Source organism: Pieris napi, chromosome 14 (genome assembly GCF_905475465.1).
Source record: "Pieris napi chromosome 14, ilPieNapi1.2, whole genome shotgun sequence".
Lineage (NCBI taxonomy): Eukaryota > Metazoa > Arthropoda > Insecta > Lepidoptera > Pieridae > Pieris > Pieris napi.
Window position 1 is genome coordinate 9,985,409 of NC_062247.1, and position 20,371 is coordinate 10,005,779.

Below are 20,371 nucleotides of genomic sequence, written 5' to 3' on the forward strand. Positions count from 1 at the left end.
CTCGATTTTCGAAATATTTCAATTTTCTTAGCGGGAAGTTAAAAAGAAGAATAATAAAAATATGAAAAAAAATAAAATAATGAAACATAAAATTTATTTTAATTCGTCCAGCAAAGCGGGCGCGAAACGGCTAGTATTTTTATAAGAATAAACTCTTTTAACCTAAAATGAGATCTAATTAAGTATTTGTGAAATAGTCTCTTTCCATTGTAATGTGTCACTTATAAACCATAAGCTACTTGAAATAACCAGCAGTAACTATAGACAAATACATCGAACCATAAACAATCAAATAAATCAATTTTTTCGACTGGTAATAGAATTTAAAAAATTAATATTGTCATTGTGTTAAAACTATATCAAGTTATTTTATAATAATTAAATCTATAAGTACCTGCATATATCTCACTACACGTGTTTAACTAATTTAGCAAATCTGGTTAGAAATTATTATCTCATTAAAACAAATCTATTTAATTAAATTTTATACGTAGCATTTATATTTAGATTATATCCGGGTAATTTTTCGAATTTCTTCATTCAATTGAGTACAACATTACTGGACTTATAAGCTTTTCATTTTGTAAATGCATTATCAAACAATATTTTCATTTAAAATGCGTTTCACAAAAGTAAAACGACACGAAAAAACATTATAATTCTTCTAAAAACTCTGCCTATACTTAGCAGGGTCAAGTTTTACGTAATGTATGCACACGAATGCTATCACCAACTTAACTTCTGACATTTACCAAAACATATTTTCGTCACATACTTATAACTTGTCAATCCTAATAATTTTATTAGCGCCCGCGACTCGAATCAATGTTCCTAATATTAAAATTGTCATATTTTATTAGTTTATTCCTTTGAAATGGACACGATGACATAAGTAATAGCTGCGTAAAATGTGCTTAAAGTCTATTGATGAAGAGAAAAAATTATAGACTGTTTTTTATCTATCCTTAGATATTTTTGTATAGAATCGAAATATATACTTAATTCTGTTTCAATTTGGGATATTCGACACCTCACTGCAATTTTAGATTGCCCAAGACAGAATGTATGCCTTATTTCATAAAATTAATCTTATTTTTCTCTAGGGATACCTAAAGAATAAGAGCGGTAATAAACTGAGTATGCTGGAGTGAGCTGGTGTTAGCTGCGAATGATGTCATTTGGTATATTAAGTAAAATCATCACATTATCATTCAACGAGTTTAAACTTAACAAGTCGTTGTAGTGAGAACATGATTAATGGGCCCACATAATATTAGAGTTAATTATTATTAAAAAACTTCTAGACAAATCCATTCCGTATGCTTAAATAATCATGATATTTTATGTTTAAAACATATATTTTTACATACCACAGTTATCGCTAGAATCAATATAGGAAAGGTCAAACGTCAAGAAATCGTTAAATTAAAGGTACGCTATAATTATCTGCATAATTTAAGATTTTAGAAAAACTTGTTCAGAAACAAATAAAAGTAACATCCGCAGAGGTCGTCTTTCGTGAAATTATTCAAGGTTGGTATACCTGGGTTTTGCCTATTAAGGATTTTACGAATCGAAGCAATATTTTATATTAGTTTCATCAGATCATCAATAAGCTTTCATGGAATTCTATTCTATGTAGATTTTGTCCCATATTTCTATTGATATCTCGATTTCATTCGAGGTACATACCGAGGTTATGCTATGCTAGCCGACGATATATCACTTTCATTTAGATACGCAACGATGGTGGCTAGACAGTAGACTTAAAAATCAATACAGCGACGCAGAAATGTTTCCCTACTTTGCATTATAAAGCTTTGTGCAGCCAACGTACTTGACGTATCACCTAAAGGTGCGTGGTCTCAGGATAAAATAATTACCGTCTGTAAAGCAGAGCCAATTATTATAGTATCTGATCCACAACTATATGATTACATATTTATCTAAGGCATTTTCCATGCATTTCTGTTGAATACTTATCATACTTACTTAAAATAAACTTACAACTCTCTCTGACTTTTAATTTCAGTCAAGATTGTTATTTCTCGAATAATATTTTATGTATGAAAATGAAACATTATGGGTACTTCTTTTTTATGGGACAGGAGGCTAACATACAGGCGGCTTTGTATAAAGCGGTAACTGCCGCCCATAGACACCTGTATGGTGAATGGTACTTTAGCTTTATAAAAGTCAGTCGCATGCAGTTGCAGGATTTATAATAGATAGATGTTATGGACCGAATATGAATTCAAATTGGCTATCGCTCCAATACGATTTATGCTAATTACTTCATGTTCACAGCTCTAAGGGAACCTATAACACATAATTAAGGTTTCATAATTCATTTTCACCCGTGGGGCATGCAGAAAAACAAATTTGCGACTCAAACTCAAAATATCTTTATTCATATAGCTAAACAAGTACACTTATGAATCGTCGAAAATAAGTTATATAAATTTACAGTTCGCAAGTCAAAGGCGTAGAGTGGGAAAGAAGAACTGGCAAGAAACTTTCCGCCACTCTTTTTAATCGCCAAGTATTGTCATACAAATTGTTTGAACTGGAGCAAATCAATCCCAAGGATTAGGATCATTTAAGTTTTCCTCAAATCTATAAAAAGCTGTATTGATTAATTTTCGCCTGGGAGTGGTTTATCTTTTGGAGCCTGGTTGGTCGTACACTCGAATTAGTTCTGTTTCGCGTATTATACTGGTGAAAGTCACCATTTGTTTTAAAATAGTTTATATTTTTTTGGACATACAACAAGGCTTCAAGAATATAAGAATACAACTAAGGTAATACTGGTCCGCAGTGATTATAAAAAACCTGCAGTACCGCAATTTTAAAATCTATGCGAATGCGGAAGTAAACGCGTTAAAAATTACTCATTCAATATATAATCATTAATTTTTCATATATTTAAAATGGTATTTATTTTAACTCAAGAATTACGGAGCTTAGCGCAGTTTTATCGTATTATCGTGACAATGAATAAATGTATTTTTAATATTGTTTTTTAAACACTTCTATGAAGATTCTGATAATGCGAAATGTCTCCATCTAAATATCGATTTAATAAAAGCAATTTTTTACAAAAAATCTTAATGCTGTATTAATATTACCAAATTCCGTCGATATTTAAATTAAATTAATTAATAAGCTAATATTATTTAGAGATAGGTCAGTCTACCATATTTGCATAGTAGAACTAATAAAACAACAAATGAATGCAAAACCCACGAACACTTTATTCAATACAATATCACCAAGTCAGTCTCATAACATGATCGGTCTTCCTTTTTGAGGTTTTTATGAACCCAAGAAACTGTAATTCAGCCACCGCCCGGGTGAATCTCACTCTGTAACAAAAATATATCAAATATAGTAATAATATAGTTACTATATGTAAATAATTAAATCAAAGGCGACCAATTCGCTTGAACGTGATTGGTTAGCAGTCTATAAATACAGACCAATCAAATCTAGTCCAATCACAGACGAGCGAAACGCGCTGAAATTGCTTGATTGTGATTGGTCAAAATATTTATGTGTAACACGACCGAATGCTTAAATGAAGAACGAAAGAATAATAACTGGATTTCATGTGTCTATGGAGTATTCGTGTCATAAAAAATTGTAACGGTAAGCCAGACTATTGGAAAACGTTTTCCATATCAACGTTTTTCAATTCCATCACACGTAAAAATGTGGATAATCATCTAATATAAAGGTCTCGTGTCACAATGTCCGTTCCTATACTCATCCGAAACGGCTAGACCGATTCTTACGAAATTTTTTATGCATATTCAGTGAGTCTGAGAATCGGCTACTATCTATATTTCAAACCACTGAGTGATAAGGGGTGTCCACCTCATTTTTTTTTAATTGTTTTTATTTTTTTATGTTACATACATACAATCCAAATATTTTTTTTTTATTTAGGATGGTAGATAATTATTTTTATTGAACTGAAAAAATGTTCCCTACAAATAATATACATGGCAAAAAAACGTTTGCCGGGTCAGCTAGTATTTTATAATATTATATTATACGGCTCGGGCTGGCGATCTGAGTGAGTTGTTGCCCCACATATTTGTATGGTGCCACTGGCGGTATTGCTGTGTACCGGGTTGTGCAGCTCCCTCAAAAATGGTTGGGCTGCATGAGCTATTCGGGGCATGCTTGCCGTCTGCTGGCACAGGCTTGCTCAGATCGATCTGGTTCTTTCTTCCAAAGACCAGTCCAGTAAATACTCTGCATTTGTTTACACCAATTTATTAATTTATTATTGTATTATCTGGACTATAAAAGAGACTAAGACCCCCGAGTTTGTTTCGACATTTCTTCTCAGGGCAGTCAGTTAGGAAATGTCGACTTCATCTAGTTTAGGAAGACATTGTAAAAGTGATTTATATAGTCCTACTTGCAAGAATAAACTATTTCATTTCATTTCATTTCATATGTTTTGAAGCAATTTACAATTGTTTTTGTTAGACTTTTGGTATTTCGCTTTTTAGTACAACAAAACGCGCTAATCAAATTGAAGTAAATTTGTATAAAAAAACAACCTGCAATTCCATTGAATTATTTTTTGTACATTAAAACTACAATCGTTTTGTACATACTAGCATTGTTTATTGACAGACATAATTGTGTATATTTTTTGTAGTATTTCTATCCCCCCTTTTTTCACGATTTTTGATTTTACATTTTGGATCTCTACAGGACTGTAAAAGTCATTTAAGCTTTTCTTAGGACGTTCTAAGGCAGATTTTGGGTTATAATACATCGTTATTATGTCTGTTCTTTAGCTTGGGAAATATTTTTACCCCCCTTTTAACTCAAAGACTTGATTGGCTCTTGTCAAATTTTAGAATACTAGGCTGTGCCGAAATAGAGTACTTTTGAGGGTTCTTACAACCTTTTTAAAGTAGTCACTTAACTTTCTGTGCGGCAGTGTCCAGACTCTAGTGGCTTGAACGTGCAACTCTTATCCTTGGTAGAATCGAACACCAATTTACTTCTCCGTCTAAACTTCTACTCTCTCGTATGGAGTAGGAAAACATCGTGAGGCAAATCGGCATATCTCGTACCCCAAAACGTCGACGTGTAAGCACAGAAGACTGATCTACTTCTATCTACTTGCCAAGACCTGGCACTGTCTTTTTTCTGTACATTTTTTTATGTAATATGAGGCAAACGTGCCGGAGGCTCATCTGACGTTAAGTAATGCCGCTCGCAAGTACGTTGCCGGCCATTTAAGAATTGGTACGCTCTTTTGAAGGGCCCTAAGTTGAATTGGTTCGGAAATACTTTAGTGGGCAGCTGGTTCCACATGGAGGTGGTGCGCGGCAAAAACTGTCTTAAGGCCCTATCCCAGCACGAATTGCTGTGTCAGTGTCTTGGGGTGGACTGCGGTGCGCAGTGGAGAGGCGCGTCGCGTCCGCCCGTATTAACAATTAATTATGTAAAACATTAAATTAATGTAATATTATCATTTTTTTTTCTGAAATGGATTACTTGGCTTGCGATTAATTATATCGTGTTAATTTCAAAATTATGTTCTATATACATTTTCGTCATAAAATGAATTCAAAGTGTTAAAAATTGGCTATGTTTGGATTTTTTTTTATATCGAGCGAAGTTACTTAAATCGTGTATCGATCTTTCAAAATGGATACATAAACTACTCAACTCCACCATGTATTTTTTCCATTCGCCCTACTTTAAGAAACGATGACGAAAAATGGAAAAAAACAATGTACTTTTTTGGAGTTTAGCGATAGGATAGGTCTTAAGAAACGCTGTTGTGAAACGACGTATTTAATCTCTATATCACGAAACCTTTAATTACCGAAACTATATTTTGTGCAGGACATACGGATATACAGAATATTATTTTCCTTATAATGTCATCGAAATAACAATCATATAATTTTATTAATCTTACACATTTACTAGCAAAAAATAGCTGTTTAACGACGCAAAAGCCTTGAACTACAACCTTTAATAACGTTTGTCATCACGTTGTAAAAAAAACTTAATAGAATTTTATAAATATGCTAATTAAGAATTAATTTATTGACAGACGTGATGTCAAAAGGGCACGCGAATCTTTTACGGACCGGTATGAAAATTTAAAATTCACGTATAATTTTGCGTCGCTACTTTCCCCCTTAAGCTTAGGTTTCCTAGAGAAGCGGTGCCGTTAACTAGCAGCCGTCATTTTACGGTTATTTATAACGGCCGTCTTCACTTTTTAACATAATGCAAAAAAACAATCATTTTCGCTCGTCCCAATCACGTTTGCACTCATTGTATTAATTAAATATAGGCACCGCTACACGCGAAAAACGTTGAACTAATGTTTATCACCGCTATGACGGCCGTCATGCAAATGACAGCATCGCTATTTGACGTTACGGTGACATTCAACGTTCCTAGGAAACCGATACTCCGATGTTATTTATAGACAACGTATGGGTGACGTCACCCAACGCTACATTACGGCCGTTAGATAACGGCACCGCTTTTCTAGGAAACCTAAGCTTTATCAGTAAAATTTCGTCTTTCGAATCTTTCTATCCGATTCTGATTTCATTGTAACGAAAAGATACAGACAGTACTTACTAAAACGTAAAAACATACTTAAAACTGATATAATTTATATATTTATCGTATTCCGTTATTAACTAGTTTTAAGTAAGCAATGAATTGCAGCCTAAATATTTATTTACGATAAATTTCTCTGCAGACCTTCCCCGCAACTACAGAAGCGATTCCAATTTTATATTAAGGTACCACGTAATTTCAAGTTTAGACATCAGTGCCACGGATATTATTTTTTATCGTAAAGTGGCGTCATTATTATTGGACTTTTTTGAGTAAAATGTGGCCTTGTGTATTAATTCGACAACACATCTTCACGGACCTAGCTAGACGTAAACTAGCTACTGGAATAATAAAAAATGTAATATTCTTATTTGTTTTGTCTGCCTTTTATTTGCCTTTTGCATAATTCATGTGATTCCAGTGGTATAACTATTAGTAATCGAGCGTTATGTATTTATTTATTAACAGCAAACATACTAAACTATAATTATATACACGAACTTACATACTTTAAACTACAAAAAAATACAACTAAAAAAATAAAAACAACCTGTAACAATTATATACATTTCTAGTGCATAACTGAGTAAATCGGAAACCCAGAGGTCATGTGTTCGAGTCCATATTAGTAAAAAAAACCAGACGATTTAAAAGCTTAGCCTAAACCTTATTTAGCCAACGGCAAACTTATAAGACTTGGAAAGAAACACCTCCCTGCCAGACTCGTTATCATGCTTTGATTCGCGTTCCTCATATCAACACCAACTATGCAAAAAACTCAGTTTTATATCACGCAGGGCGCCATGATCGTAGGACAATGTCGGATTTGAAAAAAATCCAAAATCCACTTTTTATCACATTTGGATACTATATTGACTAAATATTACGGCTACATTAAAAACATTCCATGTGTTTTAAATTATCCAGTCAGTAAAGTGACGGATTTGATAGAAGCATGTGATTTTTCTAGAAAACTGTGTAATTTAATGTTATTATTTTTATTTTGTTTCAAAACAAACCCTTTTGTTTGCTTGTATGCCAATTATCATAATAACAGAATATGAATTAAAATAGTTATGACAAAAACTAACATGATTATGTTATTTTGAAATGGCTGCCCTGTAAAGTTTACTATTTGTCAGATCCGTCACTATTCTACGACTATGACAATACGACTATTATTTAAGCTTTAACTTGTTTAAGCGATCGCGGAATATGCATAAAAGGAGTATTAAAAATATCCATACCTCACACACACACCCTCACGTAGCAATCATTTTCACACCATCACACAACATAGCCGAATTAGGCATTACTTAGTTAAATGTATTTAAGAATTTTTCAGATTTTTTCCTTTTTAAGTTTCGAAAATGTTTGAACCTCTGTATATATTAGGTATTCCATATTTGGATATACCTTAAGTATAAATGTTTTTTGTTGTACATCATTTGTATTAGCTGGATTACGAAATGAATAAATTAAAGAAAACCTATATATAAGCCACCCAAAAAACGCACGCGGGCCACGCTTTTTTTAGAGGCCATTTAAACAACTTTCAAAACTTTATTTAACTGGGTTTAAAAGCGCAAAAACTACACTCATGTTTTAATACCCTCTATTTTTGACAATTGCATGAACTACTAATAATAAACACTAAACCTATTTAGATTGAAAGATGCACTAACTTTCCGACAGTAAGGCCGTTTCTCCACTGCTCCGGTCCGGCAAACGTTAATTACCGATCCGATTTAGAAACTCACAACAGTACTTACGTACTTCTCCACTACTCCGGCATCCGGTTTTTATCGCTGATAACTTGCTAAATCGGAACGCGGCGTTTTATCGGTCCATATATCCAAGAATCCAAGAGGTTATAAATTATTATTCACAGGTTTATTTATAGTTTCTTTAATTTGAATGAATCTGTATAACCTGGACCAAAGCAAATTATGTTGCTATTTATATTTATATACCATAGTATTAGTGAACTATTTATTAAGTAGATTAATATTTTAAGATAGACAATATAAAAAAAGTAATAAACTTGCCAGGGCAATATTCAGAATTTAGAACGTTTTATTAATATAATAAAGTATATGGGTTTTAGTTAATATAAATGTTGCATGATAAATATACAAGTATCGATTATTGTCGGATCGGATATAGTGGAGAAGCGCAATCCGGCCTTCCGATATTTTTCTCATGACTCATTCCGGTATCCGACGCCGGACCGGAGCAGTGGAGAAAGGGCCTAACAATACAATACAGTAATACACAAATCAAATAATCCAAAAATACCTTTTTTTTTTTTATGTAATAGGAGGCAAACGGGCAGGAGGCTCACCTGATGTTAAGTGATACCGCCGTCCATGGACACTCACAATGCCAGAAGGCTCGCAAGTGCGTTGCCGGCCTTTCAAGAATTGGTACGCTCTTTTCTTGAAGGACCCTAAGTCGAATTGGTTCGGAAATACTTCTGTGGGCAGCTGGTTCCACATAGTGGTGGTGCGCGGCAAAAACTGCCTTAAGAAAGGCTCAGTTGTGGAACGACGGACGTCGAGGTGATACGGATGGTATTTTGTATTTTGCCTTGACGTCCGATGATGAAACTCATAACACTTTTCAATATAAAACTTACTGAATATTGGGGTCGTGTGCGGGATCTTCGCTGTCAGGGCACAGGATTGCGGCGAAAGCCTGGAGCCAGTCGTATAGGTTGATGTGCTTCCCGCACTCGCGGTGAAGCTTATAAGCCAGACTCACATCCGGGATTGTATCCGACACGCTCTCCAGAGACGGCAGCGTGCAGCATTTACACTGTAAAATTATTTCAATAAAAACTAAATTTTCGAACAAATACAGTAAACGTAACCCAAATTTAAATCTGTATATTTATGATACCCACAAGTAACAACAATGTATCCCAGAATGTTCCGCTCGCTAGAATGTGCAAGTATTATTATTCTGTGTATTCTAATGTTGATATTTTTCACAATAGTAGTTATGAATTTAGAAAGATTATTCGCGGTGCAGACTTTCAACCAGAATATTTTTTGTCATTAAATTTTTCTATTTTTTTGTCATTAAGTTTAATATAATATGTACATATTATATACTGTATGTAATTGTTAGTATTTGGTAAACCAGCACTGAAGATTCCACTAAAATGCTGTGTACAGATCTAATTGGACTTCAGGTTTACAAATGTTGTTTAGTGTGTAATAACTGTATGTATTAAACAAATCTGTTTTCTGTTTCTGTACCTTAAATACAAAAATAAATAATCAATGGAAACGTCAAATCGGTAAAACGTTTAATCGATAAAACGTCAAATCGATAAAATATCCGTTAAGTATTATTATAAGTATAAGTATTATATAAAAAATATCCCGTAAACCAAAAACATTATTTTATAATATTATATATATTAAATTTCAGATTATAGAAATAAAACTGATTAAAATAATTAATTTTTATTTAATACTTGTAAAATATAAGCTCAAAGGGCAAGGGCGAACAGTGTGTGAGAGAGAGGGCCTCCGAGAGCGATAGAGCCATCTAACATTGACATTCTATTAAGGCGGGAAATTTTAATTACATTTACCACAGATTATTTAAATAAATAAATTATAAACAAAATCCCTTAACAATTACTACTGAAGGAGACATTACATTACTACAATTTATTATGACGATAAAGAATAGTTCGTTGGAAATATACATTTGTTCAAAATGTTTGCCGGTATCTGTAATAATGATTTGTCAAGTTCATAATTACTTTTGCGTACATTTGTACCTGTTTCAATTGTGTTATAAAATTAAACTAAATTTAACTCGTGTTTCTAGTTGTTTAATTGTTCCAACAGCTTTACGAGAATACTCCTATAACGCGATATCCTATAACGCGGTCGGATACCGCGTTATACTGTATACTTTATCTCAAACATACATTACCTGTAAATAACACTGTGGATTGCTAAGCGCAACGTGCAAGGCGCCTCGCGGAGCTCCAACGATCTGCTTCTTGACATTCGACACCTCAGTGAAGAACAGGATCTCGTGAAATGTCTGCGTGTGAGGCGGGAGTAAGGACTTCTCAAATATCTCCTCCAAATAATTCACGAAACGGGATCGAATCATCATAAACTCTGATTGGATTCTATCGACCCTCGTTGCTTTTAGGAGTTTCTGAAAATTATTTATCGATAATTAATTATTTAATAATAATAGGCCAGTTGCCTTTCCTTTACTTGTAATTTTGTTAAATTTTTATATCATAAAGCAATAAAGTGTAAATAAATAAAAATAAATAATAGTTAATATGCAAGAATATGGTACATAAATGTTATTTAGTGTGCTTGCTATTCGCCGATAGATAGAGACAGAGATAGATAGGCATATTTGTTTATAAGAGAAATAAGCGTAAAAAGCGTTTATTTTAGTATCTAATGAGAATTAACTGGTAAATTATATTTTTTATTCATATAAGAGCAGGTGATGGGATAGTGGTTACCACTTACATCCCTAAGGTCGAGGGTTTGATCCCAGGCTGTGAACCCATGGACATTCTATGTGCGCATTTAACTCGTGGGTGAAGGAAAACATCGTGGGGAATGTTATATATGCCGGTTATAGACCCAAAAAGTTTACGGAGTCAGACACAGAAGGCTGTTCACCTAATTGACTAGAAACAAATGATAACGAAACAGATTCAGAAATCTGAGGCCATGACCTAAAAGTTTGTAGCGCCATTGGTGTACGTACATTTAAACGTACGGTCAGGACTTTCATTCTATATGTACGAGTATATTATAACAAATTTTAACTGTATATTATTAACAATTGTAAAGATTGGAAAAAACTGGATTTATTATTATAAGTTAAACAAAATTTCCTAAAGAAATTCTCTTTGATTTTCTTATGCATCACATAAAACAGTAATTATTTACTTTTTTTACACATTACTCACACATTGCTTGAAAAAGAAATGCATTTCGAGGATTCCTACAAAAAAATTATACGTTTATGTACTATTATTTTTGAGGGCTTTTGCTGGAGGGAAGGGATAAATTGCAGTTAATTTGCTTACGTAATACTTGAAGGGCCCCACAGGTTACACAGTAGAAAATCACGTGTTTCTAACAAATCCGTCACTTTACCGACTGATTCATTTGAAATTTAAAACACATAGATTTTTTTTGAAGTGAAACTTCTTTAGAATCGTGATTTCAAACCGGATGCAACGGAAAAAGCGACAGTAAAAAGAGACAGACACAAAAATTAATAGGATTTGGCGTGGGAGAGAATGAGATGGGAAGAATTGTGCAGTGTATAAACTTTAAATTGGCGTGTATTTGATCATTTTCTGAATTTAAAACAAAGATCGATGTGCAAAAAATTAAATAAGTAATATTTGGCGTGGGAGAGAATGAGATGGGAAGAATTGTGCAGTGTATAAACTTTAAATTGGCGTGTATTTGATCATTTTCTGAATTTAAAACAAAGATCGATGTGCAAAAAATTAAATAAGTAATAATCATCGAATTTCAAACTTCTATTATTTTAGTTTCTATCAAATTAAAGATTGATATTGATATTAAACTTATAAATGAAAATTTAACATAGTCCTACATTTAGTTAGTGAAAAAAGTTTAATTTACATATTATTCATTATAAAAACTTTGTTTTTGATGGTTTCACTTCTACCACGTGTGAATTGCACACATGAGTTTTTTTAATATAGCCGGCATATTTAGCCAAATATGATGGATTTTTTCAAGTCCGACATTGTTCTACGATCACGAAATATAACATAACCAAAACCAACCTCTTTCAATTTGTGTCGGCTTCCTCTCAAATCGAAATCATCATCGTCCTCCTCTTGAACCGTCACCTCAGTACTAGCATTTTCGATTTGCCGCCGAAATATCACAAAATGTATTTTAATGTTCTTAACAAACTCCTCTCCCAAGCTATTAATTGATTTGTTCAACATATTTTTCGTTGGAGATCGTAAAGGTCCGGGGGAAGTGCTTTGTAGGGCGTTATTCACGACTTTAATTGCACTTTGAATTGTCTCAAGCAATTGAACTTTGGACTGAAAGTTTATCAATTGCATGCTTTCCTTGAAAGCTTCTGTTTTAACTATGTGCTCTGTTGCGCATTTTGCGTATATTTCTCTGACCTAAAATATTACTTATTCAATCTATTGTCTCTTTTCGTTTTAGTGTATACTTGATTTGACAAAGAGAGACGGAAGAGAACTGAAGTTAAAAGGGTGCAATTAGATGGTTATCGTTATTGTAGTCTATAAAGAAATTATTTTAAAAACGATAATTTGTCATGTCATATTGTTTTTCAATAATTTATACGTCATAAGAATTGATATATTGTGTTGGCATAGCGGCTAAACTGGGATCGTTCGACCTACAAACTCCGCACTTCTGTGTGCGCATATAACACTCGGACGGGGAAAGAAAACATAGACGGCATGTGTCAGGCACAGCAGGCTGATCACCTACTAGTCTATTAGAGAAAATAAATTATCAGGAAACAGATACAGAATTTTTATACAAAATTCGACTTATAACTTCGACGTCCGTCGTTCCACAACAGAGCGTTCTTCTGCGCACCACCACTATGTGGGACCAGCCCGTTGAAGTATTTCCGAACCAATTCGATTTAGGGTCTTTCAAGAAAAGGGCGTACCAATTCTATAAAGGCCGGCAACGCACCCGCAAGCCCTCTGGCATTGAGTGTCCATGGGCGGCGTTGATCACATCAAATGAGCCTCTTAGCCGTTTTTTAAATATAAAGGGTATAAATTGTGTAGACAACGTATTAACCGAAAATTGAGTTAAGTATTGGAGATTTCGAATTTCACTCAAAGGAAACTTATTATTTGTTTTATTTTATTTCGTTTGCAATATTAGAACTAAACAAATAATTTTAAAAACTAGAAATCAAAGCACTCACCGACTTCCCCATGACGTTTTTCGGCAAATCCTTAACAAACACAGCTAACAATCTTAAAGACAGATAAAAACTAAACAAATAATCATGCAATTTGTGCAGTTCCTCTTGTAGGACCTCTTTGAAGAAATTGTCGTCTTCAAAAAGACCGATCTTCGTTTGACAATCCTGTACTTCTAGAAATGGCCTGAAGGATAGAAGACGTCTTATATTTTCCAGATCATCTGATGTTAATTTTGAGATCCTAGCGTTTAATTTCTCTCGATCACCGCATAATGATTTAATATTATCAGCATAGAAGAAGTCCATCATACAGTACTGAAAAGCAAATATTTTTTATTCATCACAAGCCCCCGCAACAGAATTGCCTTAATATTTATTTATAAAAAACAATCGTGTCTTAACAGGTGACTCTAAATCGACAAAAACCTACAACAAATGAAAAAAAAATACGAAAAAAATGTTTATTATGGAATATAAGATACAGGTATCACTTATTCCACGTCATTAAATTTGAATCGGTAGACATCCCTACTCATCGGCAATGAAGAAGGGTGTAGGCCGAGAGAAAAAGCCGGCGTAAAAAACTCTCGGTACTCTTTTAAAATAGCAAATCATCATACAAAATGACTATGTCAAACAACACTTATTTTAAAACAAATATCGCCTATTGAATAAAATTACGTAATAAAAAAAATAACTACATATCTACTATAGGCACTAACAAATAATATAAATTTTGTTAGTTCACTGAACGGACTAAAAAAGATGTACTAAATCGACCTGTCTATGAATCATATGTGCACTTTTCAGCGGGTAAGCTGTGGGCATATGAAGTATCGTCGGACGATATCTCCTTCTGACGTACCCAACAGGCACATTGAAGCTAAGACACTGTAGTTCTGCCGAATTACTAAGCCAATTCTCGGTGTACTCTAAGCTCGTAGTAGCCCACTGAACCAAGTATAAATAAGGTCGGATACAAAAGTGTACACATCGTACATACCGAGATAAATGTGCCTCAAAAATTTATTTTTTTACTGGTATTGCTACATTTTGCTATGCAATATTTTAAGTTTTTCTCTCCCTAAAAGCCTTCCTCAGCAATCAAGGAATAAATAAAAAAATACTCAAATTGCTACAGCCGTCTTTGATTTATGCTCTTAATATATTTTTCGATTCATTATTTATACAAATTAAATTTTCAAGAAAAACAAACTGTTAGCGAGGACATTTAAATTAGAAAAAAATCGGAAATGTCTTTTTTATTCCTTAAAAATTGCTTTAAAATATCTCTGAACTGTAACTTCATGGGATCGCATTCGATATCGCTTTTGTTGTTATATTTACTATAGAAAAATTTGGAAACAAAGCTTAGTATTACACATGTTATCACAGAATGAACTTTCAGATATTTTTTAATTCAAACCCACTGGCTATTTTCTGAGATTAGCACAACCATACTACATATCAACATTGGTGAAATTCATACCTTAATACTTTGAATAATTCCAGTAACAGAAAAATCGTAGAAGAGAAAAACATCCGTCAACAGCTCAAACGCTTTTCCCGATAAGTGAAATGGACTTGAATGTGTTAGGAATATATTTTCCAAAACCTGTAATAAAGAAAATGTACATACTTTATTTATTGATGAGGTTTAAGAGTGCGACCCTCATAGAAAAATAATCGTCTATAAAAATCGAAAACACTGATACAAACTGAGGATAAGATCCACATGAAAGCGTGAGCAAAGGTTGAAGCGCCATTGCAATATTATTATTAATATAAAAATTATAAGTACCTATGCGGCAATTATTACATTAAATTATCTCAAACTGATATTGAACGTAATAAATAGAAAGTCAATAAATGGCGCCAAATGCAATAGTTTGGCGCCATTTATAAACGGCCATAGATATAAAAAACCAAATTGACAACCTCCCCTTCGGTTTTTTGAAGTCAATTAAAACACTAATGTCAGAGTATAGACTATAAGAGGCAAAGTCCATTTTACATAGAAATATGTATGATATATGAGTCTGGCCGCTAGGGAACTAAATAAATCAGAGGCAGACCTCAATACAAATGTTGCGTTGAATCAATAGATACTATTATTGAATAAAGAAAACTACAATTTTAAAAATACCACATTAAAAGTTATAACAATTTGAAAATCTAGGCTATTGGTACTAAAATGCAGTTTTTTTTTATCGGCACCTACAACAGCAGGAGGCTCGCAAGTGCGTTACCAGCCTTTTTCTACTAGATTTAAATGGGTCATTAAAATAATTTTACTGACCGATTTTTCGATTCGATTATTTTATTAATTAATTTAGCTTATAATAATTATTTTAAAAAACATCTGGAGTGGCAATGTTATATAAACAGAGGCACAGAGTCATTGACCATTGTGGATCTATACTCGATCAATATCAATCATTTATTTATATTTTTTGTACTATAATAAAGGAATAGAAGACAAATTATAAAAAAAACAAAAACATACTAACTTGATTCATATATACATGAGAGGGCTGTGAATGAAATACTTTTATAAGAAGCTTTGATGAAACTTGGTAAGGAAAAGATTTATGCAACGCAGAGACAGATGTTGCCACACCAAAAATAAGTACTACCGGCAAAGTTGAAATATAAGAACTGAAAAAAAATAGAACAAAAAATACTATAAATCAATTGCAGTTTAATTAGCAGATATTGTGTAAAAAAGTATTTTTACAGAGAAAAAAAACAAATAAAATCAAATTAAATTAAATATTCCTGACATTTAATCTAACTACATATAATATTTCTTAATACATACCCCTACCCCTAACGGGTAAGAAGCATACTTTCCATTATCAATTGTTGATATATTTTATTAGTAATATTCAATACTTTATTGCCACAGATTGGTTACTATAAATTGTTATAACACTATTTCTTACTCTTTGATGGTATTGGTGAATAATCATATTGTTAGCGGACTAACGCCATCTTGTAGCAGAAACCTATATAAAGCGTAGCAACACCGGCGTTGACTCACTTTTATTTCGAGACTTCGTGCGGAACGGACTTGTTACTAACCTAACCTCGGTAGATTTTAAAAGTCTGAAGTACCTACACGTTAACTTAATGTAATCTTTTGTGTTAACTAATAATATATATATATATAAATCCGGTCTAAGAAAGTCGTGTTTGTTACAACACTTATAACTCGAGAACGGCTGGACCGATTGCCATGGTTTTTGATTTGTTGGATTTGTTTCCATCCCGAATAGCAGAATAAGCAATAAAATATCGGATAAGTTATCGAATAACAATAAATAAATTAATTAATTTTACGAATGCAAAAACCATATGGTGCCATCTGTTGACAAAACTACGCATCATTTTACGTCGAATTCGTGTCAGTTCAAGAAATTCCGATCTTGAGGTGAATGAGGAGATGCATAACCATGCTTTGATCCTGATCAAAAGATGTTGGATATCAGAAAGTGCTTAACATGCAGTATCGCCATATTGACGCTAGACAGAAGATGCCTAATGTGTAAAACTGCCATTCTTCTTTCGCAATGGCAAGCAATAAAACATTTCTGTATTTGCAAAAGAGTTGTATTAATGTAATACTTAACATTAATGAAATCCTAAAATAAGTTAAATTAAAGTAACAACGATATTATAAGGTTGTAGGGCGGAACGAAGTTAGCCAGGTCAGCTAGTATATATATATAAATCCTGTCTATTGTATTTTTAATATTATGAAGTATTCTTTAGTTTTCAACCCGGCTCGCCAGATAGCTTAGCAAAATTATATTTTGGAAACTAAACAGCATTAAAGACCAATACCAGCAAAATTAAATTAAATTTTACAATACCTTATTATCATAACAAAATCCTGTAGAACATTACAATTGAAGCTTTCAAAGTCCGGTATTATAACAACTAGAGGCAATTGTGACTTTTTCCTTTTCTTTGGAGATTTCACAAGATTATCATTGTACCAACTCTGTAAAGTCTTCATGGTACAACGACTTTTCTTTAATTTAGGCTTACTTGATTCATCTAAGCTGTCTTCTAAGTCACCCTGAAAAAGAAAATTATATTTACAGTAGTTACAATGGATATATTTAGAAATAAATATTGCAATTTTAGTCATTGTTATGCTCTTTTATTTTGAAAGATACCATTAGATCAGTTCTTTTTTTATCGTCTTTACCCAGAAATTATCAAATAAGATGTTTTAGTTGGTACAATAACTTATCCTTATAAAAAAGATGACCATTGTCTAGTGGGTAGTAACTGCGAATCCATGGGTCCTGGGTTTGATCCCTGGCTGAGACAAACATTAATGTGATGAGCATTTGGTGTTGTGTAGGTCTTGGGTGTTTAAATATGTATTTATATGTCTATCTATAATATGTATGGATATCCGTTGCCTAGTACCCATAACACAAGCTTCACCAGCTTAGCATGGGACTAGGTTAATTGGTGTAAATTGTAAAAAAAAAATATATATAATAATAAATAATTATTAATTATTAAAAGTATTGTTTGGTTTAGCATAGGATAATGGAGCATATTTACTACATAGATTTCTGTCTTATTTCATAATTCCAAAAAACAGTGTTAGGAGATTTTGATAGTTTTAATATTGGATGACAAATCAAATAAATTCAAACTACAGTTTGGATAGTTTCACACATTTGTACCTATTAAGTATAATATATTGTGGGTAGGGCAAACACATAGTTTACAATAGTTTGATATTAGAAAAATAATATTATTGAAGAGTAACATTAATTTTAATTCAAAATATGAGTAAAATAATTATTTATTTATTTAAATTATACAGAAAATCCACACAAAACATAAACGAAAAAAAAAAAAATCATATTACATATTATCTTATCACTATTAATCAATCTTCCAGGCAACCTTAATATAGTCTTCTATTTGATTGTTTGTGCTTCATAGACAGTTATTTATTAGTAAATTGATATAACATACCACTAAATTATCATCATTAATAAGCTGCCAAACTGTATTTTCTACTAAGTGTTTCAATGTTGGTGCATCTTGTGAATTTACCATAGCGACATGAGGACTCACGTCTTCCCTGAAAATATTATGTTTTTTATTAAAATACATATTTGTTATAGTACAAAAATATAATTATTAAAAAATTATTTAAAGTTATACACCCTTGTTTATAATGGATTACTTTTCCAGAGAAAAATATAAAAGTTACTACAAATGCTCATTATAAACTATGATTTATTATGCAGCTGTTGCAGTACTGACATCAAAATATTAATCTAAATGTAGAAATTAACAGTCGGAACATGTTTACATTTTACTGTTGCATGATATTTAAATGTCAAAAGCATATAGATGAAGGGTTGGCCTATTACTCAGTCTAGAAACAGGTTCACACAGTTACAGTAATAGATATATATATTTACTACTATATATACAGAAGATATATTTTTTTAATTCTACAATACTAACCTTATAAGTCCTATAAGAGATTTAAACTGATCAACATGATCAGGTTGGTTCACACCAGTTAATAATGTGATACATGGTATTATTTTATCACAACTGTTTAGTTCACAGCCCTGTTGTGAGATTTTTAAGTAACTTACTATATCATTTAAGAGCACACTGTGGGTCATTTCATGGAGTATCTGAAATATATGACATTCTAATGTATTTAATATAACATCTTTTTATAATTCATATGAGTTGCAATGTGTAATATAAATTGACCATCGTGAATAAATTTATGACATCTAATGTGATAGCAGCAACACTTTTATTTTAATATGTGGCACTGATATAAACCAACACAACTTTAAAATATAAGTAAAAGCTATTGGAAGCTTACAATTTCAATTGTTTTGATGCATAAAGATAACATGATCCAAATACTACTTTTAAACAATAGTTGCTACAACAAACAACCTTACCCTTAGCTGGTCTTCGACTTCATCCCAATTCATTTTAAATGTCCTATACCACTGTTCATTAGAAAACGTTGATTCAAATATTGACAACGACTTTTTCTTGGACTTCTTTCCATTATTGTAACCATTTGGGAATAAAAACACACCCTAAAATTAAAAATAGGTATTTGAATTATCAAATTTAAAAATATGCAGTTTAATCAAAAAACTATAATAGATTTTTTTGGATTATAAAGAGTTGACAAACCTTAGACACTGATGTTGTAGATTCCATATCCTTATCGGCTAAAAGAAACTATTATTTACTTACTTGACTACACTTTAATATTCACAGACACAATACGCAATTTGTGATCGTATTAAAATTAAAAAAAAAATTGTATCAAAATATACCCGTAAAATTTAAGTTTCCTTGGTTTCGCAGTTCGCACTGCGCACAGATTATAATTTTTTTTGTAAAATTTCGGTTCCCGCGTCTGGCTTAACAGTTTCTACATATTGTCAATATTAGACATTGACAGCAGACACTAATTCATATTTTGACTTCACGAAAATTATTGCTTAATTTACAGCCGGTTATACCCAACCGAACGATAATTATCGTACACTTGGGATTATTACATAACGACGTATGATGGTAAACTATTAATGTACGCAAATTATACGATATTTGTTTAATGGATGACTAGCAGTAGTAGTAAGGTAGAGTCATTTTCTGCACTTAGACTCACGTTTGGTTCGTTGTACGTGGGTAATTAAGCCACGTACAACGGACCGTGTTAGACCATTTACTTCCTTCCCAGGAGGCTCAG

At 32.5% G+C, this 20,371-nt stretch overlaps 1 protein-coding gene across 1 annotated transcript; it reads right to left on the reverse strand.

The window, feature by feature from the left end:
* Window positions 1-3,230: 3,230 nt before the first annotated feature.
* Window positions 3,231-20,038, reverse strand: LOC125056090 (origin recognition complex subunit 3). Its single transcript, XM_047659027.1, has 13 exons — window positions 19,953-20,038; window positions 19,807-19,844; window positions 19,563-19,706; window positions 19,102-19,280; window positions 18,601-18,709; window positions 17,469-17,677; window positions 16,104-16,251; window positions 15,083-15,208; window positions 13,594-13,908; window positions 12,446-12,802; window positions 10,573-10,806; window positions 9,257-9,435; window positions 3,231-3,365 (listed from the first exon to the last, which is right to left on the reverse strand). The coding sequence occupies exons 2-13, from the start codon at window positions 19,831-19,833 to the stop codon at window positions 3,269-3,271; spliced, it is 2,124 nt and encodes a 707-aa protein (XP_047514983.1). The 5' UTR covers window positions 19,834-19,844; window positions 19,953-20,038; the 3' UTR covers window positions 3,231-3,268.
* Between the last annotated feature and the right edge of the window lie 333 nt (window positions 20,039-20,371).